The sequence below is a fragment of the Spermophilus citellus genome (genome assembly GCF_964194105.1).
Source record: "Spermophilus citellus genome assembly, chromosome: 3".
Lineage (NCBI taxonomy): Eukaryota > Metazoa > Chordata > Mammalia > Rodentia > Sciuridae > Spermophilus > Spermophilus citellus.
Window position 1 is genome coordinate 211,229,709 of NC_138184.1, and position 20,465 is coordinate 211,250,173.

General features: G+C 36.7%; 1 protein-coding gene across 1 annotated transcript in view; it reads left to right on the forward strand.

The window, feature by feature from the left end:
* EXOC4 (exocyst complex component 4) overlaps positions 1 to 20,465 on the forward strand; it is an 816,673-nt gene that overhangs the window by 20,704 nt on the left and 775,504 nt on the right. Inside the window, exons 2-3 of the mRNA XM_081287653.1 lie at positions 6,231 to 6,420; positions 18,526 to 18,720. Of these exons, the coding sequence (XP_081143779.1) occupies positions 6,231 to 6,420; positions 18,526 to 18,720 (385 nt within the window). The remainder of the gene's footprint in view (positions 1 to 6,230; positions 6,421 to 18,525; positions 18,721 to 20,465) is intronic.

Genomic DNA, 20,465 nt, shown 5'->3' on the forward strand with positions numbered 1-20,465 from the left:
TATTTTCTTTTCAAAACATTTGACTGGCCAACTGAAATATAGAAGCTAGTATAAGAATAAGAAACAGAAAATTCAGTTTTCAATCTCGTTATTTACCCTGGATTTTAATATTTGTTTATAGGATTTGCTTGGATCTGATGGCTTGTGAAACCACTAGAACCATATAACATTGTTGTTCCACTAGATTTGTTAACAGTAGCTGAATGTACTGTGGCCCTTTTAACCCATTAGGTAAATAAATTCCTTTCTGGGGATTAATTAGTCATGGTTAGAGATGTAATTCATCATGTAAAATACCAGAGCTGTCTTTGTGAAAAATTCTTAGTGATCCAGAAATGTCTCTGTGTCTAGCGTCACTGCAACCTGGTTTATTCTGTTACTCCATGAACTTGACAATAGTTTGTAAATCAATTGTTTTGAGATAGAAATGGAAAAATTGAAAATCAATTGTTTTGAGATAGAAATGGAAAAATTTTAAGGAGTGATTCAGTATCTTGGAATGCAACTTTAAACCATTTTGTCTTTACTCAGGTTTTTTATTATTTTTTATTTTTTGCAGTCCTAAATGGAACCCGGGGCCTTGCACATGCTAGGCAAGTACTCTACCACAAGAAACACCCCCAGACCAGCTCATGTCTTTTAGCTCATGCTTTAAAACCTCCAGATTCAAGACTGTTACTACTTAAAAAGCTGCTTAGTGCTCTGTGTCCATCTCTAGCTATCCACTCTTTTCCTTGCATGTGTGTTGATTATAGCACAGTTAGGGTGCAGTGTGCACCCTAGGAGTTGAAGGCAGGTAAGATAGGATTTTGTAACATCTATAGAAGAAAGAGCATGGGCTTTGGAGTTAAGAATAGGTACATTTTAGTTCCACTCTGGTATCATTAACTGTATGTGTGCAGATTACTTCTCTGAGCCTCTGATTCCCCAGCTATGAGAAGGGTGATGATACTATCCAACTCACTATTTTGAAGATTGTCTTATTATGTATACAAAATAACAGTGCATTGCCTATTGTATAATTTGCACTCAATAATTTGTACTTGTGCCTCACTTGTACCTTCTTTTTCCAACAGGTAGGACATAGGGATGAACATAAACTTTTGCATTTCATTTTAAAATTTTGCAAGTAGAACATGAGTGAGAGCTGGCTCATCAGGGTTTACTGTCAAAGGGGTCAGATTATTTTTGGATTCTATATTTTTAAAAATGCAATGTAGTTTTAGGCTAGATTGTTTGGAATAAAGAGTCTAAACTTTCAGTTTGGAAGTATGTTGTTAAGTCAGGCAGCTTTCAGTCACGGTGACAAAATAATCGATATAAAAGGAGGAAAGATTTCTGTTGGCTCATGGTTTTAGAGACTTCAATCCTTGGTTACCTGATGTTGCTGAGTTGGGCCTATGGTGATACAAAGCTTTATGGCAGTAGCATGTTGAAGAGGAAGCTTGTTTGCCTCAGGGTAGTCAGTGAAAAGAAAGAGAGGAGGGGCTCTAGCCCCAATGTCTCCTTCTAGAGCATGCCCCCAGTGACCTAACTTTATTCCATTAGGTCCTGGCTCCTAAAGGTTCACCTACCTTCCAATAATGCCACAGGCTAGAGATCCTTCAGTACCTGGGTCTTTGGAGGACATTTCATACCCTAAACTCTTGGAGTTGTGTTCAGTTCTGGACACATCTTGAAAAACAGGATCGTTAAAGCCCTCATGAGCTGGACTGTGCAGCCAGTGGCCCAGGTTCAAGGTCTGACTATGCTACTTAAATGCTCTGTGCCTTGAACAAACAACTCAATCTCATCCATCATCTCTTAAAGGAGGTATAATAATGGTACCTACCTGACAGAGTTGTTATCCAGAATATATGAATTATGTTTAAACTACTTAGATTAATGCCTGGCCACAATAAGTTCTATGAGACTGTTAGCTATTTTGAGGGAACTTCAGAGGATAGCAACAAGGTTTTTGGACTACTTGGAAGACACTGTATGGAAGAAACAGTTGGAGATGTTGGAGGGGATGTTTTATAGAAGAGAGAATAGGCTTATTTTGTGTTGCTGAAAAATAATTAGGATAAATGGGTAGAATTATAAAGATGCTTATTTTGATAAAAGGCTTTGTAACAAATAGAACTCAAAATTGCAATGAGTTGCTTTGTGAGCTAGAGGCTCACATCACACAGAGGCTTAGAAGACGAAGAGAGGTTCCTGACCTGGCTTGTGGGATGAGCTAGAATGCAGACATTTGTTTTACCCTGTCAGTTCAGGTTAAGTGACTAGTTTAAAATAAGATACCCACACTGAAATTTGCTGGTTTTGCTGGTATGAGTGAGAGCTTTATCTCTGGAAGCTTGCTGCTTCATGAGTTTATGGTCTATCATTCATTCATTTTCCATGTGTTTACTGTGTGAGACATTGTAAATTGTCTCATTTTGCAGAAAAGAAAACAGACCTAAGAAATGAATCCTTACCTTGATGTCATTCAATCCTTAAAGGAATTCGGTGACTTAGGTTTCATTATTGTTGGGGGGGCAGTTCTCCTTGGATCCGTTGTTTTTCTGAAGTTCTTTTGAGCAAAGCACTGAGCACCCTTTGTTTTAGACTATCTTGTCAAGGATGTTTGTTTGACAAACAACCTTGAAAGACAGAAATAGCCTGTCCCTCCAGATAAAGGGTAGGCATGTCTTCAGCCCACTATAAAAGATTCAGTTTTCTGCAGGATTCTTCTCCAAGAACTCCCTTTGTGGGGCAGGCATCCATGTGGTCCTGCCTGTCTAATCTCCTTGGGGAGCTGATACAGATTTGCTGATTCTCATGTTGCTTACCATGCTGTGAGTAACAAAGTCTTTAGTCTCTGATTAAAGTTTTCTCCGGAAGTTTGTATCTTCTGTCAGTAGCAATGGAACTTTGGCAGGCAAACTTGCTAGGTTATAAATAGGATAAAGGCTCAGAGTCTTCACAATTCTTGACATTAGGGAAAAGTAGGAGTCAGAGAAGTCTCATACCCAGTGCTAAGTGATCTAGTATTTGGGATAGTGGGACTTGAACCTTTGTCTCTAGAGATGTACTTCCTATTTTATTCTGGAAAAATGCTGTTGTGTTTGCTGTTTCTTCTAAGAGGTTGAGTGTACCTAATTTGAAAATCTGAAATCTGAAGCACTCCCAAATCCTAAACTTTTTGAGCATTGACATGATGCTACAAATGGAATATTCCACACCATGTATTATACACAAAATTATTAATGTATAATCTTAATTTTAGGCTATGTGTATAAGGTATATATGAAACACATATTTCATATTTAGACCTGAATCCCCTTCCCAAGATATCTTGTTATTCATATACATACATTACAAAATCTGAACTCCAAAAGAACTTCTGATAGGGATACTCAATCTGTGCTACTACTAGTATTACTAAAAAAATAATAGTTGACAACTACAACTAACATTTGTTGAGTGATAATTATATACTAGGCTTAGTTTCATCTAATTTAATTCTTACTAATAACCCTATAAGGAAGTATCTTTATTGTCTCCATTTTGTGGATGAGTAAATTGATATGCCATTATTGAGGTCATATGGGAAATAAATATGGCAGTGCCAGGATTCTTATCCAGGCAGTTTGATTCTGGCAGTTTGGAACATAATCTGCAAGCAGACCAGCCTGGGTTTTAAATCTCTGTACTTATACTCATTGTGTGAGGTAGGGTAAATTAATTTAACCTCTTCAAATTTCAGCTGCTTCCACTGTAAGGGGGGAGGTGGGGAGGTAATAACAGGACCCCCTCAAGAGGGATTCCACATATATTCTATAAAATGCACCACACAGCTGCTTCCTGGCAGCTAGTGAGCCTGTTTAAATATTAGAGTCTATTAATATTTTTATTATCCTATGGCCTTTTTCTCTAATTAAAAAAGAACTTTTTGTGTTTTCATGCTCTCAGATTCTGTAACATAATTTTTTTTTTTTGACTAAAGACAAAATGTTATTCTTCCTAGTTTATATCAAGACTCTGAATTTCAAATGTTGGGCATACCTGGCACAGGATATTTCTAATACAAATATTTTCTCTAAAAATGAAAATAGCAGCAAAAATCCCCTATGGACCCAATTTACTCTCTAATCTTCATTTTAGTACCCTGTTCTATTTCCTAAATAACTCCTAATGATGCAGTAATACGTTGTCGTGACAGCTGACGCAGAGAAGGTGTCCTCTTTGGGCCTGACATTTTCCTTCATGGTAATTCTAACTGGTTAAGGTAAACAATGTGAAATGTTTGGCATGTTTCTTTCAAATAGTAGTGGAGAGAAAGAATTATGAAAAGCGTTGTCAAGATGGTAGACTCATGCAGTGTAGCTTAAAAATCTGTGGCTGTCTGCTGTTCCAAGGGGAAAGGATAGAGTTAAAAATCTAAGAACTCTTACCTTTGGAACAGTTGATAAATTGAAGACATTTTCTGATTGTGCTTCACTTTAGATTAATAGCCTAGAAGGTTTCAGATTTAAAGAGCAAAGTTATGTATCATAGAAACAACTGGAAGACATGCTCAGCTACTCTGTAACCAAACATTACAAGTAATCTTGGTAGTTCTTTCTGTCTCTGAAACTGTTTCCCCGGAATTTTCCACTTTGATTTACTTTAGTAGTCAAAACTTGTGTGTTATTCTCTACCCCCAAAATAACCTTGGATGTAGTGTGGTATAGAATCACCAGTTTATAGATGAGGAAACAGAATTTGGTATAATAAAGGTAAAGCCCTTCATTCAACTTTTAGTTCCCTGGATGTTGATTTCCTGAGTATCTATCTCACACTCTCTTTTGTGGCTTTTGCCTTTTTGTTCATTGCATTTCTTTCACTGCCCATTTCATGCAGTACTTGGTCTCTTGGAATGCCTGACACATTTACAGACTTCATTGTGGAGGTTGGATTGTAGTCAAAGGCTGGTCTCCTGAATTCTCTAAACTGAAAAGGAAGTTTTATATATTGTGTGGCTCATGAATTAAGATCCTTCCTCTGAATGACAGTTTGGAGAAGACTGTTGAACAGTATTTTGCTTGCAAGTATCTAGAAGTGGATTTGTGATTGATTTGCTGACATACCATCTCTGAAAGCAGTTCTAATGATGGACTTATAATTGATTGCATCCATCATTGAGAGCCTAAAATATCCCCCTCCCTAAATTAAAAAAGATAAATGAAATAAACCAGGCTGAATGTAGAAGCTGACAAATCTGAGGGAATTTAATGAAACTCTAAATTACCACAGCCAACAGATAAGAGGAAAAGGTGTTTTTTTTTTTTTGTCACTGATTATAATACTAAATTAAAAAAAATTATCCCAGAAAGATAATATAGGAAATAAAGATCTGTGGCCCATGTATCAAACTAAGTTATTGAAATATTTTTAATAAGTGTATCTATCGCATTCTCTGGTTATTGTTGATTCATATCAATCTTGTTAATGCTGTTTGAAGAAGAGTAAATGCAGGGACTCTTGTTATATAGCTTAGACTGTTGCTGTTGTAGCATTTTAGAGTTAATATAACCTTATTTCCAGGCTGCTGAGGGCTCTGTGAAATTCAGGTCATTGGAATGAACTCTTTAGAAGGTGGTTCCTCAATGTAATTTTATCAGTACCCTTTCAGCTGCATATAAAAGAAGATCAACTGAAAGTGACTTAAACAATGGATGTTTCCCTTAAGAAGACTTGAGGTAAGGTGGCTTCAGGCCTGGCTGCTTCTGTGGCCCGGTGACATAATTGTGGCAACTTGGCATTTCTCTTGGCTTTCTCCTCCATGGTTGTAAGGTGGCTGATGTTTGAGCATCTTAGCTTTTTATAACAATACCTAGGGTTTCTGTTATCCTTCTTCCAAGAAAATGATTTCTATGAGTTCTGTATTGACCAAGCTTGTCCCTGATAAGAGAAATGGAATCATTAGGAAGTCTGATTGACTCAACAAATCAAGAGCTGCCTGGCCTCTCACAGAGTTCATGCCCACCTGCTATCTGATTAAAATAAATTCTAAGGCCAAGGAAACAAGTGAAGGAAAAGGCTCCTTGGATAGATAAGCCCTAAACCCAAGTAGATGGCCTGTTGGAATTTACCATGAAGGAGATGTCATATTTTCCATTACTTCGTTTTTCTAGGTGATAAAATGCATGTGCTAGCATATTGACAGAGACTTTTCTTTCTGCAAAAATTGTATTCAGCTTGATATATTCTGTCTTTACCAGGACTTTGTCTACCAGTGATGATGTTGAAGACAGAGAAAATGAGAAGGGTCGCCTTGAAGAGGCCTATGAGAAATGTGACCGTGACCTGGATGAACTAATTGTGCAACACTACACAGAACTGACGACAGCCATTCGCACATACCAGAGCATCACAGAGCGCATCACCAACTCCCGAAATAAAATAAAACAGGTAGGCCTCCTCCTTGTCTGGTATCTGTGGCACTTACTTTTAGTACAGGTGTGTGCTTGGAGAGGTGCCATGGCAATGGCTAATGGTCCTTAACAAGTGATTCATGATGACAGTTTCAAGGGTTCTGCAGGTATCTAGAAAGCCTGCCTGATTAAGACCATGGAGAACATCCTGGGCTTGTCCTTCTGTCCTCTTTGTCTCCTTGGTTTCTGCAGTGTGAAGTGGCATAAGAAGGTGGCCTCAACTTGAGGAAGACTGCAAAGAATCTGAACCAGAGGAGAGCTCTTTTCAGACTCCAGGGCTTCTTACTATCAGAGGCTCCATCACAGTGTATTTAATGTGCTCATATCCTATTTTTTACACATTTAGGTATATTGCTGTAGCAATTAGAAAACATTTTTTTGGTTGTTTTATGAAATTTTGGCTTTGAGTATGTCACATAATTGGAAGTTAGTTGTGATTTATCTGCAGTTGTGTGAATTCTTGGTATTTTTGTGAAGAAAAGGAAATCTAATATACAAATTAAACAGGATGAAATGTTTATGAAAAACAATTTTTGAATATCACACTTGGATGTGATGAACTGGTATTAACTTTTATTTTGTAATTTTGTTATTTGGAACTGTTTCTTTTTCATCTCTGTTCCCCACCCCCTTTTTTAATGATAAGTCTTTGAAAAGCTCTTGGTTCCTGGTTATCTGCCTGAGGTACTTAAGTGATAAAGTGAGTTCATAATGGGCATTTTTTTGTTTGTCAAGGCATGAACTGATAAAGGAAGGGTTGTATATTGTAACTTTATAGTTGTATTGTTCTTGGCTCTGTGTGTGTGTGTGTGTGTGTGTGTGTGTGTGTTTCAGTGCTGGGGATTAAAGCCAGGACCTCACATGTGCTAGGCAAGTGCTCTACCAGTGAATTATACCTCAACCCCTCTTGGCTGTCTGTTTTTAAGATCACTGCTTAAATACCTTTTTTTATACTATATTTTGATGAGTAACAATAATTTCTACCCTTACTGAACATTGATTCTTTGTCATAAATGGTTGTGTTTATTTTCTTGTCAAATTTAGAATTTGAACTCTATAGTCTCCCTGAATATAAAGTTTTGCTACTGATTTTCAGGCAGTTTTTAAGCACTAAAATCCCTTTTAAATTAAAAAAAACATGTGATATTTTGCAGATATCAAAACATTAAGCATAGCAAACATTAAGGGGCAGTACTTTCTACTTATTTGGAGTTGGAGTGAGCCATCCAGAGCATCATGCTTGGTGGTGTCCTTAGCATTTGGCTACTGCCCTTCAGGCACCACTGGGGGATCAGTCTCAGATTCACAGCCCTATGCTAGAGATTGGTAGGGGACTCCCGGACCTGAACCTACCCAGAATGGCTGTGTTTAGGGTATTCTCACATGCTTTATTTCCTGTTCTTTAGACCTTATCTTATGATTTTGTAAGCAGATACATAAATTATCCTTCCAAGAATATTATTGGTATATGATTTGCAACCTCTCAGAGTCTAGTTTCAGAATCATTTAGTTCTTAACCTTTTTTGAATAAATGTACTGACCTCTTTACATTTTAAAAATAACTGGGCACTTTGGAAAGGAATACTATAATTCTTTTTTTTTTTTTTTTTTTAAAGAGAGAGAGAGAGAGAGAGAGAGAGATTTTTTTTTTTAATATTTATTTTTTAGTTCTCGGCAGACACAACATCTTTGTTGGTATGTGGTGCTGAGGATCGAACCCGGGCCGCACGCATGCCAGGCGAGCGCGCTACCGCTTGAGCCACATCCCCAGCCCGGAATACTATAATTCTTAGCCTTCACAAGTGGTTGAGTTCATTCTATGGATTTGTCTGTGAGACTAGGTAAAGCTATAGATCAGTTGCTGTAGATTTAAAATAAACTGTAGTCCACTTTGACCCAATAAACTAAGCTCAAGAAGGGTCAGAAAATGAATGTATAGAGCTGCTGACCTTCTGGCTTTGCCTCGGGTAATCACAGCAAAGGTGAAGGACCTTTTGGTATTTGTGTTTTCTGATTAGTTTGGTTGACTGAATGGACTCTGTCCTAATCTCAAGGGAAGCACCAGCATTGCTTTCTGCTTTGCTCCCTACCATTTTGAGTCGATAGCATCTTTGCTGCAAACAAAGAGTGTTCGCCTGGTACTGAAAAGGGCCTCATCTTGAGGACTGCACATTTGTTTTAGTAGCCACAGTCGTCTTACCTTCCTTATTTTCAATATGCTGTGGTTCTGAGCAAAAGGAAACAAACAAAAGAAACCTTTCTTGTATCAGACACTGTCATGAAAGTAAATGTCATACAACTCAGTCTTCAGAATTAGCTTCAATATTGGGAAGAGGAAAAAAAGGAACTAAAACTCTTTGCAAAAAAAGCCTTTAATAATTGATTAATAGGAGAAGAAAAATGTTGGGGAAAAATGAGAGTGAATATATTTTTATTGCATAATTTGACAATTTTGTACCATGAAATTTTTGTCTGTCCATTTCTTATCACCAAGGAAACAGTGATATTTCTTATCTTTCCTTGTCATTTTTGGTTTTTAATTGCGTTTTGGATTGCATATAAAATATAGGTATGCATTTTTTGAATTAAAAATGTGAATGATCAATCATCTGTGGGGTGCTTTATTTTAGAGCCAAGCAAGATGTGGAGAAGTATAGACTGAGTTGAAATTTTCTTTCTGTTCTGTACCAAAATATAATGAGGATTCATTCAACATATGTGTTGAGTGCTGGTTCTGTTCTAGATCTGTTCTAGGTTCTGGGGCTATACAAGTGGAAAACACTAGTCCCTGACCATGTCATGGAGCTTCCATGTGAATGGGAGGAGGCAAGAAATAAGCAAATAGATAATGTTTATCAACACTTATTTAATCTCTGTATCTTGAGTGTCTGTCTTGAACTGAGAGCATTGTTCTAGGCTCTGGGGCATTAAAGTGATGAAAACAGACACAAATTCTTGTCCTTGTGGAGTTTACATACTAGTCCACATTGTAATCAAGAGAGAGAGACTGAAAACTAATAAATAAGTAAACAGATGGAATAATAGATGGTAACAAATGCTGTGCAAAAAAAGGAAAAAATGAAAGGGAAAGTAGGAAACTGCTCTTTTAATTGCATAAGTCAGGGAAGCTTCACTGAGATTACACTTGAGCCAACATCTAAAGGGGTGAGAGGGTGGGAACTGCAGCAGAGTCATAGTTAGAAGTTTGGAGGAGCAGCAAAGAGGCCAGTTAGGCCTGAGCAAATGGAGGAGTCCAGGGAGCAGCAGGAGAGAGATGAGAGAGTGGGTGGGTGAGGTGTGGCACAGAGGACCAAGGCCTACAGGACCTTGTAGGTCGTTAAAAGAATTCTGATTTTTAACTTTCAATAGGGTGGGAAACCATTGTAAAGTTTTGAGCATAAGAATGACATAATGTGACTTGTATTTTTCTTAGAACTGCTATTGGTCTAGGACTAGGTTTTAGTGGGGACTAAGACAGATGCAGATGTTCATACTCATGCATTGCTACCTTCTAAAACTTGAGACCATGCAACTGTTTACAGTTTTCTTTCTTTCTTTCTTTCTTTCTTTCTTTCTTTCTTTCTTTCTTTCTTTCTTTCTGTACTGGGAATTGAATCCAGGGGTGCTTTTACCACTGAGCCACATTCCCAGCCCTTTTATTTCTTTATTTTTTATTTTTCAATATTTATATAGAAATGTTTTCTAGATTTAAAAACTTGTACAAATAAAATACCCTGTATGATTGACAAGGTCAAATAATTTGAGTAATAAGCAGAATACTTGGGAAGTTCTATTACTTTGAATACATTGTAAAATTGGTCAAAATGAGATATTATTACATTAGGTAATTTCAGAATCCAGAAATTCTGCCAGTGTCTCTCATTAAGACTGTCTAATATAGCAGCAGCAATACCAAACTAGATGAATATGAGTTGATACAACTTGGAGACTTGTAGGTATTTGAATCTGAGAGTTTCTTTGTGGTGTACTAGGTGGTAAGATAACTCAGATTTCTTTTTTTTTTAATTTTTAAAAAATATTTTTTAGTTGTAGATGGACACAATACCTTTAATTATTTATCTTGATGTGGTGTTAAGAGTTGAGCCCAGTTCCTCACCCGTGCCAGTTGAGTGTTCTACCACTGAGCCACAACTCCAGCCCTAACTCAGATTTCTTTAGGATGAGTTAGTATGTTGCTTATCACAGGAGCAATGTAGGCTGAAGGGAGGACACAGAGATCCAGTTCTGTTGTGATGTACAGTTAACCACTGCCCCCACCTTTTTTTTTTTTTTTTTTTTTTTTTTTTGGTACTGGGGATTGAATGGGGCTCTTGACCACTGAGCCACATCCCCAGCCCTATTTTGTATTTTATTTAGAGACAGGGTCTCACTGAGTTGCTTAGTGCCTCACCATTGCTGAGGCTGTCTTTGAACTTGAAGTCCTCCTGTCTCGGCCTCCCAAGCCACTGGGATTACAGGAATACGCCACTGCACCTGGCTTTCACCCCATTTTTGACTGCCCTCTTAGTACTAGATCAAGATGTAAAATCTGTTTTTGCTGCCTGTAACTAGAAAAATAGCTATATATGATAATCAAGTGAAGTCATTAGGGCCTAATTATTCGGTAATACAATGCTCATTACTTAACATGTACAGAAAATAACTTTGGCTTTTATATGAAAGTATACTTTGAGAGGTGGAATTGGAATGAAGAATTGCCTTAATTAAAATTAGGAGTATCATAGTGCAATAACATGGTTTTTGTAGCCCAAATATAAGATGGAAATTCCTACCTGATTGTATAAAAAAAGGAAAAAAGCCTTCAGCTTTCTAGAAATGGTGGTGGTAAATAGTAGGCGGTAATGAGATATTATAATTTAAAAACAGACCAGTAGTCCACAGTACATTAGTGTAGTAATAAGAACCATGAGATAATCCTTGCATGAAGTTCAACTGTACCCAAACTCAGCCTCTCAAAAGGAGATATTGCCCTGGGATAGGGTTGTGGTGAGCCTCTCAGAGATATTAGAATATCAGCTGAAAAAAACTAAATGTAATTTTGAAATGACCTATAGTTCCAAAGGGCTTTTAAACAGAACAGGCGGAAGTGGTGTAACAGTATTTTGTACTTTTAGAATTAAGAATAATATTGATTTATATTAATCTACAATGACCATCTCTTGTTCATAGGGCACTTTCAGGATCTTTGTGGTCTACAGGTTTGATGAGTTCCTTGCTCATTTGGTGCACCTTATTGCAGATAATATGCACACTTAGAGGTGCACCTTCCCTTTAATCCTAATTCAGTACTTTTCTAATTACATAATTTAAATGTTATAATCTTCCAGCATTTTCCCTGTGCCTGTATCCATCAGCCCCTCTTGAGTATATCTCTTCTCCTTCTTTCCCCAAAGCTAAGACATTGTGATAAAAAAAAAACCAAAAAAAACCAAAAAACCCTGTTTTCCTCATCTTTTCATCTTTCCCAAAGCTAGGTTGCAAAATCTCTGCTTCTCTGCCTTCTGTATCATCTCTCATTTCTGTTTTCAATAGCCTCTTAGATTCTGTTTTTCTTTTTTTCTTGTAGTCTCTAATTAGAGTGACTTGCAGGTCTTGTGTATTGAACTTGAAATTCTTGGTATCGATGGACAGGTGATGAGGGGAAAATGTGAAGCTGCTAAAATTCCAAGGACTCCAAGGAAACTTGTCTCCATATGTGATGTCATGATTTGAACAACTCGACTTTTTGTGGATTTTTAAGGAAAAAACAGTAACATAATTTTTCAATCTTAATTATTCTCTTAAATTAAAAAGAAAAGAATGGAATGAAAATACCATCATCACATTTATTAAAGTAGAACAGGGATTTGAGAAATAAATTTTTATGTGTAGTTGGGTACATTTCTCATATTTGAATGTTTTTATTTATGGATAGGCATATCCCTGTTTCCTTTTCCTCATTTAAAAATAAAACTACTTTTTAATGATTTAAATTGACAAATAAAAATTGTGTAGATTTACTGTGTTTAGATGGATATTTTGAAGTATGTATACATTGTAGAATGGCTAAATTAAATTAATTATTATATGCCTTACTTCATATATTTAGTTCTTTGCAATGAGAACACTTAAAATATCTCAGCAATTTTCTTTTTAAAAATTATTTAATTAATGTATTCATTGTGGTGCTGGGAATTGAAGCCAGGGCCTTGTACATGCTAGGCAAGTGGGCTCTCCTACTGAGCTCTACCACTAGGCCTAACAACAATTTTCAAGTATTTTTAATATATTAACTATAGTCAGCATGTTGTACAATACATCTTTTGAATTTAGATAAATTGAAATTCTTTTGACAACATCTCTCAGTCCTATTCTCTGGTATCCATCACATTCATTTTCTTCTGTGACTTTGGCTTAAGATTTTACATGTAAGTGATGATGGTATTTATCTTTATATGCCTGACTTATTTCACTAAGCATTATGTCCTCCAAGTTCATTCATGTTGTCACAAACGATACAATCCCTCCATTGTTAAGGCTGAATAATATTTCATTGTATATTTATACCACATTTTCTTGATCCAGTCATCCTTCGATGAACACTTGGGTTGATTCCATATCTTGGCCTTTGTGAGTAGTGCTGCAATGAACATGGCAGTGCAGGTATCTCTTTGACATACTGATTTAATTTACTTTGGATATACACATATTCCTTGGCTTATGCGATTATATCCGGATAAACCTATTGTAAATTGAAAATACCATAAATAAAAAATGCATTTAGTACATGCCTTCTACTGAACATTCTAGCTGGGTATAGTGCAGTGTGGAGTATTGGCTGTTTATCCTTGTGATCACATGGCTTGCATCTTGCTGCTGCTTCCTGGAATCACCAGAGGATCATATAGCATATGGCTAGTCTGGTAAATGATCAAAATCAAAGTATAGCTTCTCCTGAGGGTGTGTCACTTTTACACTATTGTGAATTTGAAGCATGATAAATTGGGGACTGTATACACGCTAGGGGGATTGCTCTATCATCTGGTAGTTAGTTCTATTTTAATTTTTTGAGAAACTGCCATACTATTTTTTTTATAATGGCTGTAGTCCCCATCTTTGTCTAGATCTAATTTAGATATACTAGAAGCATGTATTTTGAGAGTATAGTTCAGTGAATTTGGCAAGTGTGTATATCCTTGAACGTATTACCATTGCCCTAGAGTGTTCTCTACTGCCTCTATACAGTCGCTTCTTTCCCATATCTTGTTACAAGCTACTATGAATTTGAAATTGGATTCAGTTTTTGCCTGTTCTAGAACTTTATACTTTATACCTTCTTTTGCATCTGGATTCTTATGCTTACGTTGTTTTACCACTGAACTACCCCAACTCTTTAAAAAAATTATTATTATTTATTTGAGACTGGGTCTTGCTAAGTTGCTGAGTTTCTTGTTAAATTGCCCAGGCTGGACTAGAATTTGTGATTCCATTTTCTCAGCCTCCCAGTCACTAGGATTTTAGGCATCTACTACTATCCCTGGTTTATCATCATCATCTCCTCCTCCTCCTCCTCCTCCTCCTCCTCCTCCTCTTCCTCCTCCTCCTCCTCTTCCTCCTCCTCCTCCTTATTATTATTATTATTTTGCTACTGTGAATTAAACCCAGGGCACTCTACCACTGAGCTACATCCCCAGCCCTTTTTGTTTTTTTATTTTGAGATAAGTAGAAAAAGGTAGAAGGTCCAGAGGTGCTGAAGAGCATGCTGTCCTTTGACTTTGAGCTCTCCAATTGCTGAGGCTGGCCTTGAACTTGTGATCCTCCTGCCTTGGCTTTCTGAGTTGCTGGGTTTATAAACATGCACCCCCATGCCTTGCTTATCATGTAGTTTTGAGATTCTTTTTGATTCTTCTTTTTTTATTGCTGACTAGCCCCCCAGTTTTAAAATAATAGTTCTTTTTAACTGTGATGTACAAATATAAAAGCTGAAGACTCTGGATAATTTGTAATAAAAGTTATTGTGGCTTATGTTTGCACCCGTGTTACCTCAGTTTAGGGAATAATTTTGGTGATGTTCATTTTCTGCACAGTCTGATGCCTATGTTGCCTTCTGCCCACCTGTCCTGAAAAGTTCTGCCTTTCACTTTTCCTTCCAGGTAGTGTGAAGAAGTAAAAAGTGAGTGAATGACATTGTATATATGCTAGTGTGAAATGCCATAATGGTCTTTTCCCAATCATACAAGAGGTTGCCAAATTTTACTGATAGTTTGTTAATTTATCATGAGCCTATTTGAGTGTCGTATGACATAAAATTTATCAGGAGCCTAGTTGAGTGTTGTATGACATAAAATTTATTTTTTACTACTTCCATGGTGACCATTACATAGAAGAAAAAGCTGAGACTAAGAGAACCAAGGATATGAGTAGAATATCAGAAGTCCATTTGTGAAAAGATTTTAACTAAGTTAAAATGAGTTTAATATCTCAAGTTCTTAATCCAGCAACCAATAACTTCAAGAAGAGTCAGAAATGGCCTTGAGATAGATGTTTAAAAGTCAAAACCAGAAATGGTGATAGATGCCAGGATTCCCCTACTTTATCATACCACATTCCAAGTCTAGTGCTTCAGAGGCACTGACTAGTCACTCTTCTAATCCACAGGCCCCACAGGTCTTTCTGTTTTTATTAGTTTGCTCACATTATTTTTTCTTGCGTTTTCTCTTTGGGATCTTCTATGTTGACTTTTAGCTATGGAGGATGAGGACTTAGTCCTTCCTCCTTTCCCCAGCCTATTACATCTTCCTCCTTCATTCTCTCTAAATATAGAAGTTGTATCTTGGTTTTTGTTAAATTATCAGTGCTTACCTTGTAGAACTACATAAATATTTACTTTCAAGTTGCACACGATACTTACATTTTCTCTTGTGTAGTTTTGTTGCTGTTTTTGTTTTCTCTGGAATTAGCGAATGGATACTCCTGTTGCCTGAGTTCTATAATAGTTTTACTCTTTCTCGGATCCCATGTTTCTTCTCTACTGTTTGTCTCCTGTATTGGGAGAGCACATTGTTTAGAAATGTGCTGGGGCCTGGTACATGTAATATTCACTTTTCGAGAGCTTGCATGTCTGAAAATGTGTTTATTCTTTCCTCATGTTGGATTGATTGTTTTTCTGGGAAAGAATCCTCTCTCAGAATTTTGAAGGTATAATGTTCTTTTGTATTATAGCTTTTAGTCTTGCAGTTGAGAACAGTCTGATGTCATTCTGATTTTCACATCTTTGTATAGGTCCTGCTTTCCCCTTTTCCTTTTGAAAGCTTTTAGATTGTTTCTTTATCCCTGGTGTTCTTAGACTTCAGGATGATGTGTCCTGGGTGCGGTCTTTTCTCACTCCATTCCCCTGAGCACTTGATGTGCGTTTTCAGTTTGAGAATTCATGTTTTTTGTTCTGGGAAAATTTTTAGTGAAATTTTATTAGCCTTTTCTCCACTATTCTCATTTTCCTCTTCCTGGAACTCCTGGACTTTTAGGCCAATCTCCTCATTTTCTTTTATCTCTTACCTGTTGTTTGTGTATGTTTATGTATGTTTCTGTTTGGAGAGTTCTTCAAGAATGTCTTCCATCCTTTCTATTAAATTTAAAAATTTCTGTAATTAAATTTCTAAGAGTTGTTTTTAACTTTCTGAAAATTTTTGTAACACCTGTCTTGTTTTGCTGTTTTATGTAATAATGTCTCTTATTTTTCCTCAGGCTGTTAATTATAGCTTTTTTTTTTTTTTTAAATTCTGTTTCCTGCATAGTTTCTATTTCCCCACTCCTTCCAGTACTTCTTTCTTTTTGCTTGTTTACATGCTTGTCTGTCCATTCTACATGCTTTCCTTGAATGGTGACCTTAAACTAACCATTTGTCTGCAAGAGGGAGGGAGCTGGTTAGAAGCACAGAACATATTCTGGGGTTTGTGCTCGATGATTGGGCAGGTACTTGGTGGTTTCTTCAGTGAAACCTTAGTTGTCCCTATTAGGACTTTTTACTTGGACTGGGACACTTTCCTGGGAAAATCATAAATTTCCTGTGTTGGGGTTGAAAGTTGAGCTGCTCCTGTTAATTAGAGCCAGATCCCTGAAGAAGGTAGAGGGTCCAGAGGTGCTGAGGAGCATGCTGTCCAATAGGCTCTCTGTCCAGCATCTCATGCCTTCCCCTCAGCCTGGTTCAAATCCTTTCTAATTCAGTCTCTCCAGAATGGCCAGTGTGAGGGAAAGGAATTACCTGTCTGGATAGCTTGATGGGAGTTTGGCCCTCTAAGTACTCCTATAGAAAGTTGTAATGCTGAACTTCTGCATACCTGGTGCCTTTTTTCATTGGTAGAAACTCTCAGTCCAGGCTGAGGTGTTCAGATTTCTCTGATTTGCTAATTCAGTTGCCCTCACCATCCATCTTCTAGAATTCTGTTGCTATCTCTTATTTGAGGTTACTTCCTCTCTTCTCTTTTCTTGATGTTCTTTGCTTAAGAAAGAATTTCTTTGCCTTTACTTTGGTGAGATTGCAGGAAGGAATAAAGATAATGGGAGCCGTTTCTGTAAGATTTTTCAAGGGGTCTGTAACCCCTCCCCACCATGCCTACCATTCTACCATGCCTATCTTGGGACATCACAAAGTTTTCTTACTCAAGAAATCTTTGTTTTTAAACATGGGAGAGTATCATATAAATATGATTTAGGTGTTATCCTGGGGTTACAGAAATGGATTAGGATCTTCCTCAAGAAACATTTTAATCTTAGCATTCTATCTTCATATATTCTGTGCTTATTAGAAAAATGTGGAAATTTAGTTTGTAACCGCAGAATTAGAGGGTCAGTGAGTATGCACATGAACACACACCAAATATTGCAGAAGAGGAATACAGATTTTTTTAGTTGTCAAAAACATGGCAGATATTCCAGCGTAATGAAAATGTCTCATCTTGATGAAGGTTTGGTTATATAACCTTATGCATTTGCCTAAACTCATCTCATGGTACACTTGAGATGCAGTCAGGCATAAAAATTTTAGCTCAAACCAGAGACAAAACTATAAATACATACTGAATTTTAATTTAAATAAAATATATGAGGATTGTTAAAAGTATATGAAAGAAGTTTTGTGAATGGTCAAAGGTCATGATTAAAATTTTTTTTCCATGTTGTAAGAAATCAGGGCACAAAATAAAGACTTACTCTTTATCATTACCCTAGGTACATGTATGACTGCACATATGGTGTGACACTATATTGTGTACAACCAGAGAAATATAAAGTTGTGCTGCAATTGTGCACAATGAATCAAAATGCATTCAGCTGTCATATGTGCCTAATTGAAATAAATAAATCAGTTAAAAAACCCTTACTCTTACCATGTGTATTGTGAGTCTCCCCCTTATTCCACTCCTTGCCCTTTAATTTTGTCGTGTTGTGCCTATGCTAGTCAGGACACTGGACAGACCTTCAGAATGCTGGAGATTGTCTTATTTAATATCTGATTTTCAGAATATAAAGGCAAAAATCTTTGGTATGTTCTTTAATTTTAAGATTATATCTGGATATGCCTACTCTTTTTTAGAAGTGGGTTATTTTTATTGTAGGCAATTGAGAAGAGTGCTCAGCTCCTTACTTGTAAATTTGCCTAACGTTGTAGAGTTAGAAGTGGACCAAGTGACCTATCAGCTGAATCAGACATCTTCAAGGAAGATTGGAGAAGGAATAATGGCTTTGAACTTACATTAACTATTCCCTTTTTATATATATTAACATTTATGTGGTGCTTTATATTTTCAGAGTGCTTTATATTTGTAGTAATTATTTCTAGATTCATTCAAAGGTATGTTAGGAGTAGTTTTCTCATTTCATGGTAGAGAAAATACAGGCACAAAGAGGTAGAGATGCACCCAAGTAAGTCAGTGTCAAAACCAGGATTGGAATTTTATAAGCAGACCAACCAAGGGAAATAAGTGGGAGTGGGAATTAGAAACTGTTTTGCATAGTGGAACCACTGAGGAATGCTAACTAGATTATGGGTTTAGACTGGCTCAAGACTGAATCTGTTTTATTGTAGGTAAAAGAGAATCTTCTTTCGTGCAAGATGTTACTGCACTGCAAACGAGATGAACTTCGGAAACTGTGGATTGAAGGAATTGAACACAAGCATGTCCTGAACCTGCTAGATGAAATCGAGAACATCAAGCAAGTACCTCAAAAGCTGGAACAGTGCATGGCCAGCAAGCACTATCTCAGTGCCACTGACATGCTGGTAAGAGAACAGCCTGTTTTGAGGGTCATTTCTGCTAAGATAAATTATCTTAAAAGTACTCTTTTTTTGTTTCCTGTGAATCCTGTAATGCATGCAGCACATTACAAAGTGCCTTCTTAGGATTCACTAGTCCTCACATGTGAAGCCTGGCTGGTTCTTTTCCTAATTTCAGTGTTTGAAATGGTAGATGATTGTTATTTATGTATTTTCTACCTTTGGAACAATAGCCAGAAATATAATGGAAAGAAACCAGTATTTAAATCATGTTGGAATGGTAATAAGAAGTGTTCTTTTTGCTTTAGAGGAAGATAATGAATCTCATTTTAAGGAATAAAATCTGTATGACATAAAACTTACAAAGATTTATAAATCTGGTTCTCCACAAAGTCTTTAAGGAATTTTTACATTAGGGCTTTTTTTTTTTTTTTAAATTTTCAATTGATAAGAAAGAAAATCATTTTTTTGAGATGATTCCTAGAAGTTACCTTGTTAAACAGAAGCCCTTTACAACTTAGCTTTTAGCCTCTATCATAGTCCATTAAGTTCTGCTATTTTTTTTTGGTGGGGGGTACTAGGGATTGAACTCAGGAGCACTTGACTACTGAGCCATATCCCCAGCCCTATTTTGCATTTTTTTTTTTTTTTTTAATGGACAGGGTCTCACTGAGTTATTTAGTGCCTTGCTTTTGCTGAGGCTGGCTTTGAACTCGAGATCCTCCTGCTTCAGGCTCTGGAGCCTCTGGGATTATAGGCGTGCACCACTGCGCCTGGCTAAGTTTTGCTGTTTTTTAACTGTATGAAAGTTCTGAGGAGATTGTGGTTGTTGGTGAGTGTCAAGCAGATGAATGAAAAATAGAAATGCAGATTTTGCTCCCAAGTAATCTAACTTTTCCAGGGCCTGTGGCTCTTACAGAGGGCTGCTCTATCTTTTGCCCATTCTACATGTGTAAACACCCACTTTTACTGCTCAAAGTTGGCTGAGGACTACAGAAGTTCTCAGCAGCAGATTGACTGCATTTACTTTTTTTTTTTTTCCTCAAGAAGTGAAACCCTTTTTCTTTGTTTTATCAGATTACTTTCACTGTTACACTGGAAAAAAAAAAAAATCCCTAAAGGAAATTGGTGGGAATTTGAAGGCAATGTTCTAAGTGGTTCCAACTAATTTAGACTCCCAAGAAGGGTTTTGCTAAAAGTGTTTCATAAGTTTTTAAGGTAATGTCATAACCAAAGTTTGAGAAGTGCTATCATATGTTAAAACCTGGTTCTGAATGGACTGCCTGGTCAATTTCCACAGGGGAAGAAGGTTAATAGTGGTTTGCTCTGGGGAGTGGCAAGAGAATTGGTTGTTTCCAGCATCTTATTTAAAGTGACATCTTAATAATGACTCTAGGTTGTCTGACGGAAAAAAATTACTTTTCACCTTTAGTGTTGGTTAATGCATAGTTGTGCTAAATTATTAAGAAACAGCAATTGCAATAGATAAATTCATACATATTTGTGAAGCATATATGCATCCATTTGCATCATGATTATTTGGGAGTAGGCCTGCATTTATGTAAGTGAAGTGCCATGTATTGAAATAGTTGCTCGACTATATTTCTGGGTTATGTTCATTTTAGGATTTCAGATTTTTGTTTTTTGGTCTTATTACTCAAGGGCTAATTTATTTACTTAAAGGCTAATGAATTATGGATATACCCCCCTCCTCCCTTTTTGACATATTTTTCTTCAGGACTTCATTATAT